This window comes from Strix uralensis, chromosome 9, assembly GCF_047716275.1.
Source record: "Strix uralensis isolate ZFMK-TIS-50842 chromosome 9, bStrUra1, whole genome shotgun sequence".
NCBI lineage: Eukaryota > Metazoa > Chordata > Aves > Strigiformes > Strigidae > Strix > Strix uralensis.
Window position 1 is genome coordinate 2,959,514 of NC_133980.1, and position 24,489 is coordinate 2,984,002.

Below are 24,489 nucleotides of genomic sequence, written 5' to 3' on the forward strand. Positions count from 1 at the left end.
CTACTGGATACATTTAAAAACACCCCTTTATTTGTTTTTGTTAAGAAATTTATGAACTGTGCAAAAAAGTGCCATATAATGATTTACAAAACAGAAGAAATTTGCCAGATATACAGATAGTTAACATTTTGATGGTAACATTTGAAAGATACATATTATACAACGTGAGTTATGAAGAACCTGCTCACGTATTTATAATGCGAAGGGCTTCTGCAAAGCACATCTAACACATGCAGCCACTTCCATATGTAAAACAAAGAATATATCTCGATGAAATAACACAATTGTAAGAATGATATTTTCAAATCAAGTGCTTTGGGCAGGAAAAATATGTGGAAAGCTCTTATTTTAAATTAATATGATATTTTAACCTTAAGGAAGCTCTGAATATCAATGTTAATTATACATGTTAGATGCTACAAACCCAACCAACAACGCCTTTTGTTACTTCAAACAACATTCAAAGTACATCCACAGTATTTTAAACAATTTTCATTATCTCAGAAAATACCCTTTATTGCTAGATAGTTTGCTACAGTGACAAACCTGAGTTGCTGAAGTAATCTGAAATCGTCTGTTGAAGAACTTGCTAGGACATATGTACTGGCAGGTATATGTATTACTGTAACTGGGAGTGCAATATTTCTTTGCACTTTGTAAGTGCAAGCTCCTTTTTTAATTTTCAACACTTAAAGTTTGCTAAATTTGGTTTAGGGCAGTTTAAACAAGTCTTTTCAGAGATCCCTGAGGTTGCAGAAATAATCAAACTACTTAACTGGGTGTTTAAACAGGGAAATTGGTACTTAGAGGCAAGCAAGGTTAAATAATTTTAATGGCAATGAAAATTTAAAAGCCACTAATGGAAAGACAAAAGCTAATTTCCCTTTTTTCTCATACCTGTATTATGGACTACAGTGTAGCTACCCACTGGAGCTAGGGCATCAGAACATAAACACAGCTCCAAAGGAGACTGCAGTAAATAAATAATTCTGCCTGCCATCCAACAGTTAACAAGGACTACACCAATCCTCACTCCTGTTGCCCGCAAAATGTGCGTTGTGTTTTTTTATTAATTTATGTTTGTCAAAATATGCTGGTACAAAATATCCAAGAAGCACTTGTTAAGGTGACCAAAAGGACAATTATTGCTGTACAGTTACACTAGCTCTCGCTGCAGGACTGGCTGCTGCTCGTTCTCTTTCTTTAGCAATTTCCATCTCTATTTTGGCTTTGATTTTATTCCAATCAACTTCCAGCTGTAAGAACAGAAAAGTGAGTATGCAGAGGTCAGCTAACATAGAGAGGACAAACAGATAGCTATTCACTAACAGGACAATTTGCAGTTACAATTACAAAGTGAACATATCAATCATTATGTAGTTCTTCATGTGTAAGCGACAACTTATACTAATGGAACGTACAAAGGCACAGCTAAGTTCTAACACTGAGCTTTCCACCTTTAAAATAAACCAAGCTTGATATATTTGAACAAATACTAAGACATCTCATAGTGTCTGGGAAAAAAAAAACGTTAAAACACAAAAATAACTTGGATCAACTTGCATCTAATTTAAATGTAATGACATCTGTGTCCTATTACTGAGAATACAGCCCTTTATCAATACTACATGCAGTGATGTCTTTTGCCTGCACCTAAAGTCCACCAAGTAAACTGACAGCATGTTACACTAGTTACCCAATATAACAGAAATCAGATTTCTGCTTGAAATTTGTCTTCTACATCAATAAATGTTTTAGCTTTATCTTGGCATTCCTCCAGCTGCAGAGAATCATCATCTTCTGGCTGTATTCTATTTCAGTGAAACTTCAGACAATAGATATAGTACAATAACCATGGTACAGTAGGGTACAACAGTTGTCTTTCTTTCCAAAAATGCTTTGCAAGAAAGAACAGATCACGGTGCATTTGATGGCTATAAAAACATGTCCAAAAACTGGGCAAAAATGCAATTGCAAAGTTCAGTTTCATTGCTGGAGAATTAAGATTGTCAAAGATGGGATGGGAAAAAAAAATCTCAACTGCTGCACAGGGAATTTTCAGAGTAGCTGTTACTCTGTTAACCAAGTCATGAAATAACAAGGAAGATTCTCTGTGAGGGAAGACGTAACTGCAATACCCACATACTCATGTGAAAAGGTTAATCCCTCAATTCAGGATGCATTTACTGGGTCCAGGTGCTTTGGATCTGATGACTGAAATCTTTATGGAGCTCTAAGAAAGAATGTGTTTGCTTTAACAGATGTCACACAGATGCTAAACATACCACGGCGAGGGCTAATTCTGCCATCTAGCCCGGAGAGCTACTTGCCAGTGAAGCCAACAACCCTTGCCAGTGACACCTAGTAACTGCCAAGATATGGATTCTCAGTATACATATTAGGTTTGTAATACCTTATATATAAAGACGTGAGATATAACAACCAAGCACATTGTTTAGATTCAGTATCTGATTGCAGATCAGTGGTCTCAGCTGCAGTATAGAAAAGACTTAGGAACTCCCTACTTAAGCCTGAAGGAGTTTTAGGTGGTGAGAGGGAAAGTGAGACCCTATTTTTTTTCTCCTGAGAAGGAATAGCAGCACAAAATCATGCTTTTTTCTTCAATGCCCTTAATACTTCCTTCTAACTTTGCTATACGAGTCTGACAGGCTGCGTTAAGAATTTAGTTACCACCATAGCCAAGCTTAAAACCCACTTCATTAATTAGGTTCCCTCCTCCTTTCAGATCCAGCGGACAAGACCTTCAGAACATGGATGCGGAAAAGGACTTCTTTACTCCATGAACCTTCTGGAGTCTGAGACATGAGTTTCAAGACTGAGTGTAGGGTGAAACAGGTTCCACTTGCATCGCTCTGCTCACACCTTGTCACTGAAATTTGTCACTGACAAGGCGTTATTGCTTAGGAACCCTTCCAGATGGCTTTCTTGATGATTTAAAGACCAGTCAGTATTACATCTAAAAAGTCTCTTTCAGAAGCATCCAGGGATTAACATGATTTTTGCTCAATAATGGATTTAAAGTATGTAGAAGACGTATCTTCAGCAAAGCAGCTGAAATTGCTGCATGATAAGAGTGCTTGGAATCTGGTCTATTATTTTTCTGTATTTTCTAGGTAAAGTACTGCAGAATGGTTCATTGGGGGGATAGATATTGTGCAACCTTTTATTCTTGTTTAGGAAATGAAAAATCCTTAGAAGCCCTAAAAGCTAATGACTTACATTAGAAATCAAGCTTTATTGAAAGTGTAATGGGCACTGTGCAATTAAAGGGTCTGAGCTAACAGCTCGGATGTATTTCCCAATCCATCAGCTACAGTGGATGAAAGGATCCAACACAGTCAAAGTACACGTCTCTTTTTCATAGTTTCACCTCAGAATGCGCAGGAACAGCGAGAGGAATAGCAGGAAGGATGTAAGAGCTGCTCCATGAAATTGCTGTCTAAGGTGCACATGTGGGTGCCTCTCAGAAAGGAAACATGCAAAAGTACTCCAGCAGAATCTAAGATACTTCTAGCTTACGACCTGTTACATCTGTCCTCAGTGTTTAAGGTCTGTGAAATGCTAATAAATTGAAATGACTTAGCTGATGATGGGAGAGGGTTTACAGAGGTTTGATGAAATTGTATATTTAGCTATTTTTCATATTTGGCAGAACACTCTGTAGTTCGCTCTTAATATATATCTGGATACCTTCAAAGTTTGTTATTGTTGCTATCCATAAAGTTACATTAAAACGTTGAAGATATTTAAGAGGTACGAATTCAACCATACTAAGGTCTAGCTCCCTGTTTATAGAAAACAACTGTGCCTTCGTTTGTATAATCCCTGCCAGATACTAAATAGATAGATTCTGTATCTGTGCCTTCAAATAAAACACATGCACAACTATTACTAGCCAAGTAGCCACACATCAAGCTACAAACTTGTACTCAGATGTAAAATCTTAACATTTGTGTTCACATTTGAACCAAAGGAGGAAAATGTAAAGGCAATTCCCCTCCACCCTCCCAAACTGGCTACAAAGAGCAGGCTGACCTAAAGCTGTAGGAATAATTTTGAGGAATACTTACACCTTCTGCATATTGCAAAAATCTTTTGTTCGTTTCTTTTTTACCGAAGTCCTCTAGGAACTTTTGTCGATAAGCCAGGACTGTGTCAACATGTGTCTTGTGCTTTACTGCTAGTTCTAGGGCCCTGGAATAAAACAGAAATGGGCTTGTCAGGCTATATAAATGCTCTGGCACAACTACAATCACCATGGTTTTGCAAAACGATACTCTAAAAAGCGTTTGGGCTGCAGGCAAAGATTCCTAATCTATAGTGCCAAGCAGTTTTACATTCGTATCAGTCACAGGAGGTTAAAAGTAGCCAGGGAAGGAGACGCTCTGCTTTATGATGCATGCTATGAAAAATATCCAACAACTATTTCTGTTGACAACCTCATCACATCATTGGAGTTTGGCAACAGGAGTCTTTATTTTAGAGTTTAGCACTCTCAATGTAAAGAGGCAAAAGTAATAATGTTTTAATAACTTTATTACAGTCAGGAATTGCTTCTGAACAGTGCGATTCTGAACAGTTCAGAACATTATAGCAACTATTCTATAGGCAGAAAGATTAGTCATTGGATTAGCGTAATTGATTCCTCTCACATCTGTTTTCTTCTCAATGGCATAAGGAATACTTATGTTTGATATACACAGTTTTTAGATGATATCAGACCACATAATAAACAACATGGTTATGTGGGGGGAAAACAACTTTTTGTCCACGGTGATATGAATATAATAGCAGAAAAATTAGTAGTAAACAGCCTCAGAAGATTCTGTTAGAAAACGTGGGGTTTTGTTTAAAGGAGAAATTCCTACTTTGTTTTCTCAGGCCTAATTCATATTTCATCCACCTACACAGTGCTGGGAGTCTGAATAGCCACATATCTATTTTTAGCAACAAGACATTTCAAAACAGCCTTAATTCTTTGAGGGTCACATACTGTTTGAGGTATCACTAAGGACTTTTCTCTGTTAACAATAATGAAAAAGCAAAATGTTATTTAAAAATGCTTCCAAGCATGTTTTGGACTTTCATCACAGAATACTTGTATCTTCTAAATATGACAGAGAAAAAAATTACTGTCAGGATATGTTTTACTTCATCTTTTTATAGCTCTGGGCAGTTACAGATAGGAAATTAGTCAGTCTATCTGCAGTAAAACAACTGATCTAAATAATTTACAGTTACCTCAGTAAGGCTGCCTATAAACATATTGTGTTTGAAGAAATACTACCTATCCCAATTGTAAAGATTAATGTTGACTTGAATAGCTTGATAAATAAGGCCTGTTTGAAGAAGCAGGGTTTCAGCTTCTTGGGTGTTTCCACTGAACAGCAGTATATGAGCCATCCTTGACTCTTTTGATGGAAGATCTTTGATGGAATTGATATACTGAACCTTGTCAATCTGTTAACAAGAGGTACAATAGTTTAATAAGGGAAATTAATTAATAAAATCAGTTTTGCAACAATTTAACTGGAAATAAATAACACCATCTTCTTACCTCTCCAATTGATGCATAGGCAATTTCTGCTGTAGCCATGTCTTTGTTGGCAACTGCCATAGCAGCTAAACATGCCCACATAGTTTGATCCTGAAATTTAAAAAAAAAAAAAATGCAACTCTTAAAGCTTCAAATATTTATTATGATGCTAAAAATGACTTCTCAAAGGAAGTACAGAAGTCCTGAAAATAATATATAACAATACATTTCTCAGTATGCCATTTATGGCACGGTGGTCTAAGTCTCTTATTAGAAGGTCACTACTTAAATATTTCTCAGAACTCCTTCATTAGAAACCTGTTGATGTTGTGATCAGCCGAGACTAACAATGTGCCTGAATGTATCATTAGTTTTCAGCATCTCAGCCAGTAACGAACTCTTGCCATAGGATCACTTTACAACCTCGTCGGTGTCCCTGTCACTACTTGTGGAACTATGCTGGAAACCAAAGCACTGGTTGTGGTTAAAAAAAAAATATTTTAACCTGGCTCATCTCAACCTGGCTTCACAAATAACTGTACTGGAACCATGATGCTGACAAAAACAATAATTGTATGTTTATCATAAGTGTACTACAAATGAAAAAAAAATTACTTGACTGTAGAACAGACTAAGAACCTCCTGAAAAATAAATAATAGCTTCAAAAGTTCTGTCTCCTTTGTGATATTTTCAGTGAATTTTATGTTTAGAATTAAGAATTAGAAAAACTTAGTGGTAATAACTATATTACACCCTTATTTTCTATTTTCATGACTTTTGCTTCCCCCCCCCCCCCTTTTTTTTTTTCCCCTTTTTTACACAACCTTAAGGAAACCCCACTAACTCAGAAAAACATTTAGAAAGATCCTGATGTTTTGATATCTTCCCTTTTCAAGTCTGACAACATTATAACAAAGATATACTACTGGAACATATTAGTTAATATAGTTTAGGCTATCACATCTGAAAACTCTAGTTCAAGCAGGAAAAGTATAATTTTGAATGCAGTTGTTAGTCCATGTGCACTCTAGAAATTAAGCGTGTTTTAATATTTTTGTTAAGTAAGTTCAATAACGAATTTGAAAAAAACCACTTTGCAATGTGAATAGGTTTTTAGAAGCAGCAGTGGATTACTATTGAGTTAAATCAGAATAAACAGCTACACTGAGTATACTCTAAACATATTCCCATGCCCTTACTCACAATCAATTTTGTATGAAACAAAAGCAGTAAGACTCACCAAAGCCACCGAAACTCAGTAATTTAGCCTAAGGCTGTGGTTTCATTATCACCATCTCTGCAGTGTTCCTACTCTTTACCATAATTCAGGACAAGATAAACCTTCCTGCTGGTAGCCCGTCATTTGGGAGAATTAAATTTGTTCAGAGAATCAAATGCACATAAAATCTTTGTCATATTCTCTTCCCACTTCTCTATTATTTAGAAAATTAGGTGATAAAATGCTGAAAGTTTAGCCTGAAATTATTCAAGAGACCAAGTTTCTAGGAGTTTTTCACCAATGGGTGTTGCTGTTCTCTCTTTCCTCAGAAAGATGGTCCATTTTCTTATTACTGTATTGGAAATACTTTGAACTGTCTACCTGGCTTGCCAAAATCAACAAAATAGCCCCAAATCTCCACGAAGAGTTTAGGAATCATGAAAGATAAACAAAGTACTCAAGGCAAGACCAGCTGTGATGGCTCTCTGTCTACCTTGGTGTAAGGGCATTCCAGGTCACCCCTCAGCCCAAACCCAACAGAAATTGTGAAAAAGAAAGGATATTCACACCGTCTAGTTTAGGCTGGTTTAGATTACTTTCTATCAAAGACAAAAACTTTCTTTTGTGAACCAATGGAAAGAGAATTCTTCAAAGACTGAGACCTAGGTACCTAACTTAGATGCTTAAAACCAGATGATGTGAATACTCTTCATACTGAAAATAAAGATCCTGTTACAGTTTTTCTTGAGAGAAAGAAGGCCTTTCTCACTTGATGACAGATACAGACAAATGAGGAAAAAAGCTCATGAAAAAAGGACAGTGAAAAACATGAGAATGGGATTTCTTTAAAAAAGCACCGAGAATTTTAAACATTTTTCCTTTAAAGTATGATTAAACTCATTGGATGACTCTACCCATAAGAATGAAGAGGATGCATGAGAAGTCTGACCAAAAAAATCCTTGAATTAGAAAACCTTCGTGTTAATTAAAAAGAAACAAAATTATAATGTTACCACCCGATGCAGATGTTTTATTTTTAAAGATGATGCATTTAGATTACTCAAAAAAGTTAATATAATAACTATTTGAAATTTGAAATCCCAGTTCCCACTGCCAAATATTGGAATAAAAGCCTACTATTAAAGGGGTAACACTCAAAATAAAACTCATTATATAACCAAAGTTATCTGGATGTGCATTGATTTAATGATGCAAATACAAAATATTTGAAATACACGTTTAAGGTCATGATACTCATATGAAAGTGCTAAACTCTTTTCTAGGAGTAAATGGGGGAAAGGAAGCAGGGTTTGGGGGGATTTTTGTTTGTCTGTTTTAAAGACTGCCAGACTCACCTCATCTGTTGCTGTTGCCTAAATACATACAAAAGAAAGCAAAGAAAGAAAAAAAAACAAACAAAAAACAAGTGAAATAAAATATGAAGAAACACTAGGCAACTGTATGGGGAGATGCAGATCATTTTTAATTGGTTATATTAAGGCTTAGTCCTAAAAACTTAAGCTTATTACTAACTTCTGTGAGTACCTGTGTTCAATCCATCTGGACTTTGGTGTAAATAAAACCACGAATTTTTATTATGTATAATGAAAATTATTAAATTATGTATAGGTATATTATGTAATTATGAAAAATGTCTAATTCTTCATGACCAGCCCAAAAAATAATCAGCAACAAAGCAGAAGAATGGAAATGAGATGCAACATCTGATATGCAATTATCATTATTAAAGTAATATCTGAGAACATAAATATTGCAGTGAAATTGTATCTGAACGTTCCAAATAATTAGCATTTACCTTGACAAAGCGACACAATCTGACAGCATCTTCCCATTTAGAACTACTAACATATTCATGAAGAATCGCAGGATAAGGTGAAATATTAAGGTGAATAAGTGAACCATCTGCTCTTCTAATTGTTATTTGATTTCCTACAAAATGTACAATCTGGGGATTTTTGCTAAATTCACTGGGTAGAGAAAGAAAGGTAAGTTAGTATTCATTTCTTTTTTACTGAAAAGAACATCAGTAATTTAAAGAAATCTTTGTTTCAAAACTACAACATGATTATACTTCATTTTCAGAGCACATAAAAATCTAAGCACATAGTTATGCAAGTTATATCCGAAAGGTAGTTGTAATGTTCTCTAAAAATAAAATTATAGTTATGCACATTCACTGGCTGTAAGGCAAACACAAACTGGGTATTTGTGCAAAGATTTTCAAATATCTTTTTCAGTAAAAAATATTTAGGCTCCCATAACTCTTAGAATGAACTAATGAATTCAGAAATTCTTTATAAAGAATTTCGTATCACAAAGTATACAGGCTGAAGTAAACAGGTAAAGTAAACGTGCCGAGCTAGAAATATAACCACCTGTGACCTAATATATTGATACTTTCAATTTCCAACAGATACTTCAGGGATCTTTTGTTTGTTTGTTTTTTACAAACAACTAAGACTATTTCAAGAGACATGATTACAATTTCGCTTTTGCATCAAGATGCTATTCTACTTTGCACATCGTCACTCTGAACTTTATGATACACCTTATAAAACACTTCATCATCATTTCCTAATCAAGAAGTAGTAACACGGAAAGAATTTAAACAGTTGCAACCTTGGCTTCTACTTGACAAAGTAGAAACTGACAAAATTAATGTAATTCTTTAAGGAATGGCTAAACTAGTTAAAATACATAATACTACTGTTTTGATCAAAAAGGATACATTACCTTGCATCTTTTTCATGCAGAGTTTTTGGCAAAAGATCTTTATCTACATAGACTGTGTTGGGGTAGTACCAGACTGTAAAACGGGTATCTTGAATCCCACAAAGAATGTTAGATGTGTCATTCCAAGCCAGAGTTTGAACCATTGTCCCTTAATTTAAAGATAACAGAATAATATGCGTTTCTACAAGCAACTTTGAAACAAATTTACACTTCTCAAAACTCTAGTAAAAGGCAATTGTTAGTCATTCTTAGTTGCTTTTACAAGGACTGCTTTTAACTCCCTAGTTTGTAAAGTGACATCTTACAAACTTTTAGCCAAATTCAGTTCTCTCTTTCTGAAAGACAGTTCTTTTCAGAATAATGTTTTTTGGACTTAGTTTTGAGACTAGAGATCAAAATTAACACAACAGTCAGACTGCACCTTAGTACTTACTGGATCATGCACCTGTCTACAGTATTTAAACTTTATTTTAAAATATTATGAACTTAAAGTGTTTGCATTTGCAAGACAAATGTCTGGAAGATTCTGTATTGAATAATTCCAAGGAATACATCCTTCTGCAATATCCTCTTAGCTGCTTGTTCTGGAATGCAATAACATGTGCTTAGATGTTAACAACTGCTTTACATGTAACCGATATAAAAATTATCAGTATTTAGATAAAATGTACTAAAATTGTTTCTACCACTATCTTATAAAAGCCACAGGGCTATATCTAATGGTTTTTCAAGTCCAATTTCACTATTAATTAAAAAGGAAAATTCTGTCTCTTGTACTAGATAAAAGTACTTGCCTGCTAGCACGTAGGTAAATGTTATTTTGAGTTTTTCTTACCTATTTTGACAATTTTCTGTTCTTTTCCAAACCGTTTAACTGAAGTAATGTAAAGATCTCTGTTCTTATCAATAAAAGCTATTTTTCTTTCACTTGTAAGTCCTTTCTGGTCCAAAGCAATCTCCACAATTTCCGTCTGAAAAGGAAAAAGAAAATATCTGACTTTTATTTTGGAGATTCGTATCACAGAAAGCATGTGACATTCAAACAAATGAATGCTTTACTAAAAACAAGGCACAAAACTCCTGAAAAACTGGACTGTGAAGACACTTTGTGTATGTCTTCTCTGTTGAATGAAGCATTATATAAATTGAATTTCATGCAGATTAAACCAGAACTGCAACAGAGAAGAGTTAGCAGTTTAGGAATTTACCACAAAACGACAAAAATACAAGTGGCAGTCCCAAAGCAAAAGCTGCCTAAAAGATGAATGCTTATTCCTCTCTCCAAAGAAGCTGCCTAATTTTGCTTTTTTTGTATACCAGAAGAGCGAAGGAAAGTAAAATGCAGTTCAGGTGATCGCTTTTGAAGTAAAAACAGTCAAAGCTCAGTCTGAAGACAACTTTTCACTGATGTTCTTTTCTTCAGTGTTAACAACAGGTTGGCACTAATAAAAGTTGCTTTGGAGTACAAAGGGAACTCAGCTGTTCAGTTCTACTGCGTAACAAAATGATTTACCTGTCATTTCAAACACTTGTGTGCATGGGAAACACGTGCCTGTAGGTTGTGTTCAATTACAGTATATCCCTTTGCACATCCACACTGCATAAAGAATCTGATTTTTTGTTACTTTGTAAGAGTCAGCTAGAGTTGTCAAGCTCCTTTCTATTAAGATTGCAAATCTTTAATAGGTTATTAGACCCACTATTGAGGAAACCCATTACTGATTCTTAATTTCAAAGTATAATAAAAAAAGAGACGTTATATCCTTCACCTTACCTTATGGGTTAGAGGCTTTCCGTCACCCAATGGCTTTCCAGATAAAGCTTCAAATATGTAGATAACTGAAGAAAAAAAAAAAAACGGTTTATTAGTTAAAAGCAACAGTTCTTCATTGACTTTTCAAGCAGTTCCATTCATTTTCAGAGTATAATTTACTGCAAGTGGATACTTATTACTGCATGCTAGATTTACCAGTGACTTTCACACTCCAGTGAAAAAAGAATCTCACAGTTGGGAAAATGTAACCGTCAGAGTGTGCTGAGCTTAGGAATAGTCTCATTTGGCAGTTGGAGTGATCTGTGAAAATTCTCAAATATCATTATTTTCAGAGCAATGATAGCTACTGAAACATGGTATTATGGACTGATACAGAATTGAGAAAACTAATGTTTTACTTCCTATCACAGCTCAAATGGTTATTTACAGAAATGACACTGAGTTCTATCTGATGCAAGTTTGTACCCTGTATTCTGAATAAATTCATGTTACCAAGGCTATCTGACAGATTTAGTCAATCCTAATCCACAATTTTGATGAATATGAAAGTTTAGGAAGTGATACCATTGACTGATGTATTTTCCTAAAGGAATTAGTGTCAAACGTATAGAAAGCTGTCCTTTGAACTACTGGGTAAAACATTTGTCAGAAGTTTTCTCTATTTTATTAATAATCTGCTCTATTTTGGAGTCTTAATACAGCAGTCCCTAGGCATATTTTCTTCCAGTTTAAGGTTTCTGCTTGTCATGATGTTACAATCAGTGACAATACATTAATAACTGGCTTCCTCAAAAATTATCTGCTTTATCCAGATATACTTGAATTTTATATATAATTCTTGCAGTCTTTACCAAAAGTCCACCTGTTCCACTCTCTTCTTGCCTCACCCTTAAAAAAACAAGCAAAAAACCCCCCCAAAAAACCCCACCTACATCATCTGTATTTCTGAGATATCTAGTGAAGACTCAAATTTGCAACTTGCCTAAAAATAAAGTTTCTTCTTGTTTCTGTCTCTTTCTCTCTATGTACATGTGTGTGTGACGCACACAGATCCATGTGTGCTCACAAACTATTCATACACACTTTCTGTATAGTCTGTGAACACACACAAAAATTCAGAGGTGTATTCAAACCTAGAGAAAATAGTAAAGTTATAAGAAACACCGGCTGTAATTTAAAGCACATGATTCTGCATTAGTTCATGGAAAACACAGATGTGACAGCAACATTTCAGATGTTCAGTAACACATCCCACCTGCGGTTTCAACGCGCTACCTGTAAGTATACACCGTCAGATGAACATACGCGCTCGTTCCAAAGGATGGCGATGTTAACATGTTCATCCTGCTGTGCATTTCTTTCACTAGCACGCAGGGTGTTGGTTTGAGGTCAATGGTTATACAGGCAGAATTAAAAAAAACCCCAAAACTGTAAAAGCAGGTGTTCAGAAAGCATTGGTTGAGTTTGCAGAGGAGGAAAAGAAAGGGTTTTGCGCAAGTGTTGCTCTTGGCAGCTGGCTACATATACAAAAGAAAACTAGTTGTTCCTGAGAAGTGTTATTTTTCTCACTTTTATGCATGGCTCCCTGCATGAAATTTATTTTGATCTAGCTATACAAGGCAATTTTACTGCTACTGTACTAGCTATAGGAAGTGGTATTAAGAGAGTTTTAAAGAAAACCACTGTACCTAATTGAGAAGTAAAATTGGTTAATTTTTCATTAATCTACAATGCTTATTAAGGTATTTCAGAAAATAACTTTGGATGTTTGCTTTTTTTCCCCCCCCCCACGTGGAAAAACTCCACATCACTTTACAATTATTTAGAACCTAAAAGATATCTTTTTTATATGTATAAATTAAAAATATAACCAAAGAGTGTTCTCTCACTTTGAGCACCCAGAGAAAGAGAACAGCTACTGTGTGTCTTTTAACACACCTGTTCTACTATTACAGAGTAACTGCTCCTAGGGTCAGCAGCCCCCTTCTGAGAACAGACTCACCTCCCTCTTCCAGCTTCGTTAGAGATTGAGGAAGGACTGTAAGCACAGAGGTACCAACCTTTTTTCTAGATTACTGAAAGAGGAAGAATATCCAAGTAATAACACTGAAGCACAGCAAGTCACAGCTCTCTGTTTCAGAGTAAATTAGCTAGTAGAGAGCTCCATGCTACGATGTGTAAACTGCTTCCTGTATCAAACTGAGCTATCTTAGATATTTCTATAATGCAGTGCATTATGAAAAACAGACCTGCCCTCAAAATAGGGCAAAGAAAAAAAAACGCTTCTGCTGGGGTGAGTTGAAAAGAATAAACAGGCCTAGATAAGCCACGGTTTCCTGTGCCAAGAATCTGTTTTCCCATGTGCTGGCATATTATGAGGCTTTTTACCACTACTAGTGGGGCTCGTATCTAAAAAAGAAAAAAAACCCACCCCTACTCATTGAGCTGATGGAAACTCCTATCAACAGAATAATTTGGAGAGCTTATCTTGAAAACATAGCCAGAAACCCAGCCTCTGTAAATTACAGTTTTGATGAAGATTAGTCTGCATGGAGAACTGTCTGTCAAGACCGTCAGGACGCTAATAGGAATGGTTGGGGGTTGAGATGCTCTTCAGTCTGCTCAGGAAGATGGGCAGGGGAACAGGGCAAGAGGTATGCCTATATGAGATATGTCTATACGCATGCATATAGACAGCAGTCAATATTTATGGATGAATTTTCTATATAACTTCCATTTCATTAAATATCTGTATTAGTTTTATTCTAATAGCATCAAGGTGCCAATATGGCAGTAAAATCTCTATATTAAATAATACACAAACGTACATACACTTGTGTAATATACAGAAACACACAGAGTAAAAGAGAAAAGATCAGAAATAAAATACTTTTCACTTATCCATTTATAATAATTTTGTAAACTATTGCTTTCTTCTAAATAATTCACACAAATATATTTTTGCTGATTAAAATCCAATTTAATTATTACACAGCTATTTTAGATATCTTTAATGTCTTGGTGCTTGAGGATAATATTTTCTGAAGTAATTTTCCCTTAAAAATGAAACACACATTACAGTTATATTACTACTCTTAAAAATAATGATTCAGAATGAAAGAAAGTATTTGTTCTCACACAAAAGGATGTACAAGAAAAAAAATACATAAGCTGTACAGAGTAGCAAAAATGCTTCGTAACAAGGAAGTGAGAAAAACCTCACCGAATTTTTCTTTTGCTTGGGGAGGGATATTTTAAAGGATCATTACAAAGATTTTCTTCATTCACCAAGTCATTTAAGTTGCAGGTTATATGCTGAGAAAACTACCATGCAATCAGTACTAAAGAGCTAACTCCCTGCCAGGATCTTCTTTTGTACTTCCCACTGAAAGGTTTTTTAATATGACAAAAAGAAGATAAATACGGTGGTTCCTTGCTGCAAGACAAAGAATTCCAAAATTCTGAAACTGTGTAAAATCTAATCATTAAGTCTAGGATAACAGAGTTATAGATAATAGATTTAGTGTCAGTTGGAACCACGGGCAGGAAGTTTTCGCTGTTTCACTCTGCAATAACAGCACCTCCTGCGCATAGTTGTTCCCACTGGTAATCCCCTTACTGGCCGTATCGCAGGAGAAATACAGCTACAGACAGCACTGCAGCCCTGCACTGTAAAATCTGCATGGCCTGTAAATGGCACAGTTATGAAGTCAAAGTCATAGTGCCATGGGTTTTCCAGCAACGGAACTGTCTGTCTCCAGCAGACACTTAAAATTTAAATTGTTGCACAAGGCAAACTTACACGTTTGCATCAAAAGATAGAACAAAGGAAAAAAGCTGACGGACAAAAAGATATTCCTGCACCACTCATTAATGCAAAAATTTACCTGTAGCTCTTTTGGTCATGTTGTGTTTTTAGAATTATAGTGCTTTTGATGCCAAAACACAAAGTTTAAGAGCATAAACATCTTCAAGAAGACAGCACTGGGACAGAACATCACAGCCTCGTAACTATGGTCATATCAGCTGCATATAAAACTTAGATGCTGTAAAGATACAACCCTCCCCCCCCAAATTAAAGTAAAGAACATCTGAGAACTAAAATTAATCACAGCTAATGTACTGGTAGCTTCTAAGAGCAGCAATCAAGCAGAAGAAGTTGATGAGGTTACTTCTTCAGAAAATCATGTCAGAGAGTGAAAACCTACCGTTCAAGTATTTCCTGCAAATATTCCATGGCTCGCTGCTGCATTAGACACAACTGGAAGTCCAGAGACATATATCATTCTCATGATGTTTCTTCATCAAAGCTAAGCAAGACCCATCATTTAAATTAATTTTTATAATAAATAGTATCTTTAATTTATATCATAAATTGTTTATGTTTCATGCTTTACCATAACTATGCTAAGTAAAGTCAAATGCAAAGATGTTAAAAACCTCATAATGAATTATTAGCAAACATGGAACTAGGAGAACGGAGAACTTACTCTTTTCATCAGCTTTGTCTCTTACTGCTAGAGTATCATTGCTCAGAGATACTGTCTGGGCATTTAAAACGTCTGTTCTCATTCCTGGAAATTTTGGAGAGGAAATTAATCTTCCTTCATATGAATATAAATAAAGTCCTCCACCATCCACAAGAAGAAAATGCCTACAAAAAAACCCCAAACCCGCCCAAAAAGTAAATCACTAAATAACACAGAAAAACATGATGACAGTTTCAAAAATTTGAAGGTAATTGTCTAATATCCTGCAACTGTTTTCAGTAAAACTACATTATTTCGAAGCCTTACATTTCAAAGTTGATATTCTGAAAGTTCTATATGGAAGATTGCAGTTCTAATGTGAATGTTATCTTTTTCCATGAGAAATATTTATTATCTGGAATCACTATTATATCTGTTACAGGTATTATAAGATTTAAATTTTGTAACTCCTGGTGACAAAGCATACAGCTGCAGACGGTATTCCCCCCACATGACCCCATGAGACAGTGCTGTGTCTATGCATGTGAGAAGCAGCTTTAATGTTTACAGCTAGCTTTGAAATAGTATTACCTGTATCATTTCCTTCAGTACGACTAAATTATAATGCAAAGCAAACAGAAGATGCTTCTAATGAACTGATCACCATCTATTATGATGCAGGGCTTTAGTGAAAAATAACTTCTTTGCAGGAACACATTGCAAACTTTTATACAGAACATAAACAGTTCTATGTAACAATAACTGTTTGGTAAGTATAGTATCTATAGTTTATGGACACATCCATAAACAAAAAGCCAGTTGGTAAACCCTCAGCTATTGTAAATGTTACCAATCACTGGCACCAAATGAATTGCTGCCTGTTTGCACATGTACCTGTCAAAGCAGGCTGGTTTTACCAAAACCTTAGGTTCATTTCTGTGGTTCACCTACACTGCCAAAGAATCTGGGCCACGTTTTCAAAATTTACTTTTAATCGGCAGCACAAAACTCCAAATCTAGAAACTGATCTTCAAAATCCTGCCCACTTGCTTACCCGTTCTCTACTGCAGTATCTTTGTAGACTAGGACATGTGTGTTTAATCTGGGTCACTCAAAAATGCAGTGAGAGCTGTGCTGCACTTTGCTGAAATAGTTGTCCAACAATATTTCTCCATGAGAACTGAGACTATAATCAAAACTCAAGATTTTTGACCTCTGCTCCTATTCTTAGTCCTTTGAAAGACTTTCTACAAAAGCATATGTAAAGATCTCTTTGACAAATCATTTTCAGGAAATAGAGATTAAAGTTTTTTCAAACTGAGAATAAAAACCAGTAATTTCTTGCAAATATAAATACAAATATGTAAGAAAAATAAAACTATTTTTTATTTGGCATACCTGGCAACGTTTTTAATAAAAATCAGAGTCCAAAGAAAATGTATATAAAATATATTCCAGTTCAAAAAAGCAATATAAAACATCAAAACCCCCAGATATTAGCATAAAGTCAGAAGATTTCTTCCATAAATGAGTATAAGCATACATAATGTATGAAAAGATTCATCACCACCACCACTGACCTACGGCAAATATACCACCTAAGTCTTTACGTGCTACTTAACAATACTGTATAGTTTCTGTCCATTTCTAATATTTCAATATCTGCTTACATTATACAACAAAGTTTTAGGAAATGCACGTTCATATCAAATATTGAGCATTACAGGATGTTAGTTACCTTTCTGCTTGTAGAATCAAACTAACTGTTCCTTCCTTCAGGTCAAAGATCAGTGGTGTATTCCAGTTCTTTGTACTGAAAAGAAAAAAAAAGGTTAAAGCCGCTAAGCTTCACATATCATTGCAAATATGAAGTTGAATTCACTAAGTACAGCATACACGTTTTAATCATCTAACATTCCTAAAAAGGGAGGTTTTCAAAATGAAAACAGCATTTAGGAAGCCAAGTAACACTGATAACCACACAGTATAATCCAGTAACACTTCTGTCTTCATTTTTGCATCCCTTCACACTAGCAGCAGCTGACCTAGGAGTCTTAGTAAACAGCAAAATCATATTTATATGAAACAAACATAGTTTTAAAATATTTCTGAATTGTGGTTCAACTCTTTTACAGTGATCCTGAGGTAGGATAGAGTCCCTCTCTTGTGTGCCCTATTACAGACTGCATTATTGTTCAGCATTAGTCATCTCACTGAACAGATAAGTGCCTTTAGGAGTAAACTTTTAAATTTCAGCGTATGAAACAGAATATCATGTTCTTAAAACATGATGCAGGATTGAATCATTCCTATTCTATTCCAAAATACTGGCATGCCAGAAGCAGTATCCAAAAAAAGGAGTCCCTAGATGGAGGCACAAATATACTTGCATCCAGCCACCATTCCTGCTGCCTCTACATGAAAAGAAAGCCTGCCAAATTTTTGGAGCAAAATGAACAGGCAGTCATGGCACCAGCAAGAAGCTGCAAGAAAGAATGATAGGGAGAGGGCAACTATACTCCAATATGTTTTGTTGTAGATGATGGTTCCATATAATCTTTCAACTAGTTAAAAAAAATTTAAAATATTAACTACTGTACGTCAAATAAAGTTTTTGCTACTCTCTTACAACTGCTAGATAAACTTGAGAAAACTTCATGAAATTTGTATTACTTACGAAAACACATAACACTGAAGAGAAGTTGAAACAACCAAATGCCCATAGTTCAAAGAGGCCTTAATAACCCTGTCACGGAATTCCAACAAATCTACTGCATCATTAATAACATTGTGCACCTAAGCAAAAGAAAATTTTTGTTGAATAAAACAATAACTGAAATGAAAACTAACTAGTGAAATACCATATTCTTTCTTATAATAAGTACATGCTGATATTATTATGCCATTAGCAGAACATATCTATGTGGGAACAGGCACTCTCACAGCACTGGTGAAAACTTAAACTCCAAGGTTCTATAAACTCTGAATAAACAATGAATAATTACTGAAGAGCTGGATGGAGTTCTTTAAAAGAAAGGAGTAATTAGTGTGCACTTGGAATACATAAGGTGTAAGTGCAGTATTATACATGAGGTTGAGAAAAATCATCTGAGATCAAGAATGACTGGAAGTTCCCATTTTAAGATTCAGTGTTCAGATACTCATTATTTAAACATTTGAAATATAATACTTCAGCGATCCCAGCATGATCCAATCAAAACAATTCAACAATATCCAAGATTTGGATAAAGATATGTTGTCTAGATGTTGAATAACTCTAGCATATATTTTAATGCTACCACACACTGAAGTAAGGGAAATTTAGGAGATAGCCTTGGTGAGCAGGATGCGCCTTTGTCATTTCCGTGAAAATTTGCTCAAATGACAATGTTTCAAGAAAATCACAGTTTGCCTGTAATCAACATGGATTTTTGGGCTCAAAGATTTTAGTCAGCTAAAATCTAAGGAGATATCTTATGACAGGTTTTTGTTTGCTTGTTTGGGGTTCTTTTGTTGTGTTGGGTTTTTGTTGTTGTTTTTTTAAGATGTCACCATTCTGAGGGTGGTAACTTCTTTTTGATTTTCACCATTATGCAACCAATTGCAAAACAAGGACTGAACTCAATTATTATGAAAGCCTAGACACTATTTCCGAAGACATATTAATTGCTATGTCCACCACAGTGATATGTTCATAATTAACTTAGCTATTGTAGTACTCAGAAAAAAAGAATGCATCTAGAACTTTTCTGCAGGCAATATTTTCCTACATAAATATATAGGAATAAAATAAAATCACTATAAAATAAAAAATGAGTCCTGAATTGGGGTTAGCTATACTTCCTCAGTTGTTTGCATATTCAAACACCCTGGAGATTATTCAGAGAGCCCATCTGTTACGAGTCGATGTCTGGGAATGAAAGAAGAAATATGAATTTTTACCTGCTAATTTGTCTTCTGTGTTCCCAGACACTGACTCATGTTATCCCACCCACCGGACCAAATTGTAATAATACAGCATTTCTGTTGTTACAACTTTTCCCAATTACATATTCAACATTAAAAGAATCAAGACCAAGAAACATTTAAGGGCCTAATTAGGAATTTAGGAACTTGACTTCGATATTGAAAATATTGGCCTGGTGTCCAATACCAAATGTGTAATTTGGAAAATTTGTAAGAATGGAAATCTTATATTATCCCAGTGTTCAGAGAGTGAATGTTGTGAGTCAGTGTCTGGGAACACAGAGGACAAATTAGAAGGTAAAAATTCATATTTTTGTATTAATTCCCAGATATTTGGTAACCTAAATGTGGATTCACGCCAAGATTTTTCAAAAGAAGGATCCTAAACTTAAGCTCCAGAAACCACATGTAGGGGCCTGTTTCATTTCCAGCAGTGCTGAGACTTGGCAGGTCCCAGTGAGGTCAATGCCTATGGCTCCGTACTCTGCTGGAAGCACCATGCAGGTACCTGATGTATGTTATATGATATATGACAAATTTCTGCAGCTTTGGAAGATCTGAATCTAGGCTGTAATACAATATGTGGTGCAGAAAAGCACATTACAACTCTTTACAGTTATAGTCGGCAACCAAATTTATCTGGAAATGCCCTAAGACAGCAACATTCACCATAGATTCATTAACAACAGGGATACAGTGAACCTTACTAAAGTTAGCCATTAAAAAGTGCATCAGTGCCTCCAACAACTGACAAATGCAGATTAGGTATAGAAAGCTCCTTTATATTATCTACACTTAGTTATGCAGCTTCATCTTTGCTGACAGGTACTGTAATACTTAATAACGCATAATTTGCTGCAATACTGCAAATAATGCAAAAATGCAGTAATATTTAATACGAAGCTTTGGTTTTGGCCAATGTATTTGTATTGTTTTCTGCATAAACATTTTCATTATACTTGAAATTATCAGAATCACAGAATCATCAAGGTTGGAAAAGACCCTGAAGATCATCTAGCCCAACCATTAACCTCACACTGACAGCTCCCAACTACACCATATACATCTCTCTCTTGTAAGTGGCCTCTCAGTTAATTTCACCTTCTCTTCAAATGAGCTTTGCATTTTTCTGGCAGATAAAGTATTCTGAGTTATATGATTCTGGTCCATCTGGTGGTATGGTTTGGTTAACATGGGCCTGGTCTTCTGTACAACTGATAATTATTTACACCATTTGCTAACTCTGGTCATTTTACAATCTTAAACGTTTTCAGTCATATATACGCAGAAAAAAAAGGATACTGTTTTGTCAAGGATTAAAAATTCCCATTTTATATTTAACAAAGTCTTAGGAATCTAGTAATCACAATGCACAGCTCTGGACTGTGAAGATTACCTCCATAGTTCTCCTCTTAATTAACGTTACTTCGAAGTTCTTCCACTCCCAGCGTTGCTCCACGACATGGGCAAAAATGACATGTCCATTTCCACACGCTCCGGCTAGTTGAGTGCCATCAATAGACCAAGCAATATTAAATATGCTGCCAGTGTTTGGCTTCTCTAAAGCGTAAGACCACTTGAAGAAAAAGAGAAAAGGATTCTTAATTTTTTTTGTACTTTGGGGAAATGATTTATTGTAATAAATAGATTTGCAGGGTTATAATTTTTTAAGAAATATCAATGAACTAACTTTTTATTACAGCTTGAAAAAGAATTAGATGTCTTAAGTCAGACTCTTGAAAAACAGAGATACAAAAGGAAAACCATCAGGTATAGCAGAAATTAAAGATATCACAATGCCTGAAGTTCATTAGGTGAAGGTTATCTAGTCACAATACATTTAAAGTGTACTTAGTCATTCATAAATCTAGACAATCACTGCATAAAAATTAAATCAACGTACTTAAAAACAATTATACGGGTCGCATGGGTGCAACGGGCAATGGTCTTAAGGGTGATGCGTTCAGTTGATGCTGCAGCAACAGCAGTTCCTGAGTATAGAAACAGCAAGGCCTGGGCAAAATCAGTCAGGATAAACAGAGCACTCCCGTCCCAGCAGACAGAGAATTGCAAAGCTCTTGTCTTGCTGCTCTCTGTACATATGGTACACTGGTGGATTACGAACAGCTCTGAAAGTGATGCCTGTTCTCCTCCTAACACAAAAAAGAAGCTTGATGCCTCGCCTACCTTTTTCTCTAGTCTCTGTTGCTACTGTACATGGGAAGGATGTCTTAAAAATTTCCAATGGCTATGCTTGCAATAACAACAAAAAAATCAAAACATTACTGCAATCAAAGCAGTGACATCTGGTCTAGCTTTGGAGAGAACCACAAACAATAGCTGGTGTTGCGTTTATTTTAGACTAATTAAGAGGTGCTCACAGAGGAGTAACACAGTTTAATGAAGCACAGGTCAAATAACTCTATTGCAGAATCTTATTGTCAAAATAAGTAGTGTACCTGCTTTCCTATGCAGCTAGAAATTCAAATAGTAGGCAAAACAGGGTCATTGTACATGTTCCTGCTAACTGGGTTTTGCAAGGTGGAAAGGCTCACTTGGACCTAGAGGATACATGTTTGTGGTACTGCAGCTAACATTTTCCTTCATCTGCTACTACCGGTCTACATACCGGTCTATTAAATTATAGTTATCAGTTTGGTTTGTTGATTTTTAAATAGAAGCCCCAAATTATTGGGATGCCAGGAAGCGGTGAAAGCAGCAGTGGACCTGGAGACACGCTGCACTGCCCAAGCAGCTCGCCAGCCTCAGGCAAACAGCACCAGAGCTTACACAGAAGCTCGCAAACTGCAGGCTGGCTGTTAAAAGAGGCTTTTAATAAAAAAATAAGTGAGCTTTATACTCTCTAGCAACAGGACATAAGCTGCATTTAACGTTTTAATTCCTTTCCTGCCTCAGCACAGGGCACATTGCCCCCCATCCTGCCCACGCGGCCCCACAGAATTGCCTGTTCCAGTGCAACGGGGATGCACTTCAAGGCTCTTCAACGAAACAGCACATGATTTCTTACCCTTTGATGCCCCACCATATTTTCAGTCTCTCTGTTAGCATTGCAAAGAATAAATTATAATTCCCCCTAACCCAAAGAACAAGGAAGAGTTATTAAAACCAGCATTTGCTTTTTTCCTTCTGATCCATAGCATAAATGTAGTTACAAGAGAGGCGTTACATTTAGTACTAAATCTTCCTTTTCAATTAAATTTCCTCCAGTGAAGAATTTTACTCTTAAATTCCCTCAGCCTTATGTACAAGATTCTTCTAAGGTTTAGCTGGATCCTTATCAATACATTCTTGTCAAAAACTAGAAGGATTTTCAGACCAAGACACTGCTATTTCTTGCATCTCAGAAATACAGTTCATACAAATCATCCCAAATCTCCAAACAAGTATTTCCCTGAAAGCAGATTACAAAAAAAGGAAATAACTCTTTTATGGACTTTTAGGAAGACATTAAACCAGGCTTTAAAACAAGAAGCAAATCTCAACTATTGCCTCTTCAGAACTGTGTAATGGAATATTGCAAAAATCATTTAGCAATTGAAGAACTACCCAAATATTCAAATACATTTGAAATCTTAAGAACAAAATCAGTAAGAAAAAACCCATGTGATTGAAGTTAAATGTAGACATTGGATTTTCATGACTTTTGGATACATGATACTATACCAAAGGGGAGACAGTTGGAAGAAAATACTCACCTAATGTTTCTAACACATTTCGTATTCTGATTTCTTTTGCAGTACACATAAAACCCAAGAAATACTAAGTCCTTCACACAAAGTCTTCATATGATTTATACAAAATGAAATCACAAATTTTACAGTGAAATAAAGGTGTCAGACTTAAATGTTCAATAGCAGGGAAACACAATGGGATGAAATTCAACCCCCCAGTTGTGCTAATGATTTGCAGAATATATGTAAGATGACCTACTGAGTTAAGGCTCTTTTACTGCCTATGCGCATAAGGGTGAGCGAAAGACAATGTCAGCACTGACTGAATTTCCAATTTCAAGCACTCAATTTTAAGGCTTCAGCTTCCATCCCTCTTGGCTGACAGACACGCCATTCACTGCCTATATGATCTGCAGTTGGGGAGGGTAATTACAATTTTTGGAGAAAAGTCCATAACCTACTCTTTTGTCTCAACGGGATGAATTCTGTATGAAACACTCTCTAGTAATTAAGAGCATAATATTTAACTATGTCTCACATCCTTATATGGCAAATGAGTAAGCTCTTGAGGTTGTAGGACAAATGATTGTAACAAGCACACTCAGAGAACGCTCTAAATGTCCTACATCTGAGACATATTTTTCACAGCTGGCCAGATGTGATCTATCTGAGAACAGTTTGAAGAAGCACTATTTCAAAACTGAATATTGGGATCCTCCCAAACAGACAAGGCTGTTTCTAAGGTCATTTCCCTTAGATCAAGAATCTACCCATCAGTCAGAATGCATAATAAAGGGGCATCAAGCCGTCAACTAAGAACCAGTTTAAGGAGGTTGAAGAATGTGGCTTTGGTGCTACTTTTTTGTGCACAGCAGATACACTGCAGCTTGGAGAGGGTACATTTCCAAAACTACTTTCTTTTTTTTTCCTTTTAAACTAGAAGTCTTTTTTTTTCAGGTAGTTGAAATGCTCAGTAAAATATTTCCAGATTACAACCTAAATTAATAAATAAATAAATAAAAAGCAGTTACAAAGTTTTATTTTCCAGTTATTTTTG

At 35.6% G+C, this 24,489-nt stretch overlaps 1 protein-coding gene across 3 annotated transcripts in view; it reads right to left on the minus strand.

Moving 5' to 3' along the window:
* Position 1: 1 nt before the first annotated feature.
* Positions 2-24,489, minus strand: part of IFT80 (intraflagellar transport 80) — a 55,494-nt gene continuing 31,006 nt past the window's right edge. For 2 of the 3 annotated variants that reach the window (XM_074878434.1, XM_074878436.1), the window contains 13 exons: positions 21,137-21,316; positions 18,452-18,570; positions 17,513-17,587; positions 15,796-15,959; positions 11,306-11,370; positions 10,367-10,502; positions 9,532-9,679; positions 8,594-8,765; positions 8,133-8,150; positions 5,579-5,668; positions 5,309-5,481; positions 4,092-4,215; positions 2-1,256 (listed from right to left, as the gene is read on the minus strand). In XM_074878434.1, the coding sequence (XP_074734535.1) occupies positions 1,143-1,256; positions 4,092-4,215; positions 5,309-5,481; positions 5,579-5,668; positions 8,133-8,150; positions 8,594-8,765; positions 9,532-9,679; positions 10,367-10,502; positions 11,306-11,370; positions 15,796-15,959; positions 17,513-17,587; positions 18,452-18,570; positions 21,137-21,316 (1,578 nt within the window). In that variant the 3' untranslated portion in view covers positions 2-1,142. The remainder of the gene's footprint in view (positions 1,257-4,091; positions 4,216-5,308; positions 5,482-5,578; positions 5,669-8,132; positions 8,151-8,593; positions 8,766-9,531; positions 9,680-10,366; positions 10,503-11,305; positions 11,371-15,795; positions 15,960-17,512; positions 17,588-18,451; positions 18,571-21,136; positions 21,317-24,489) is intronic. The other variant, XM_074878435.1, reaches the window with a different exon arrangement.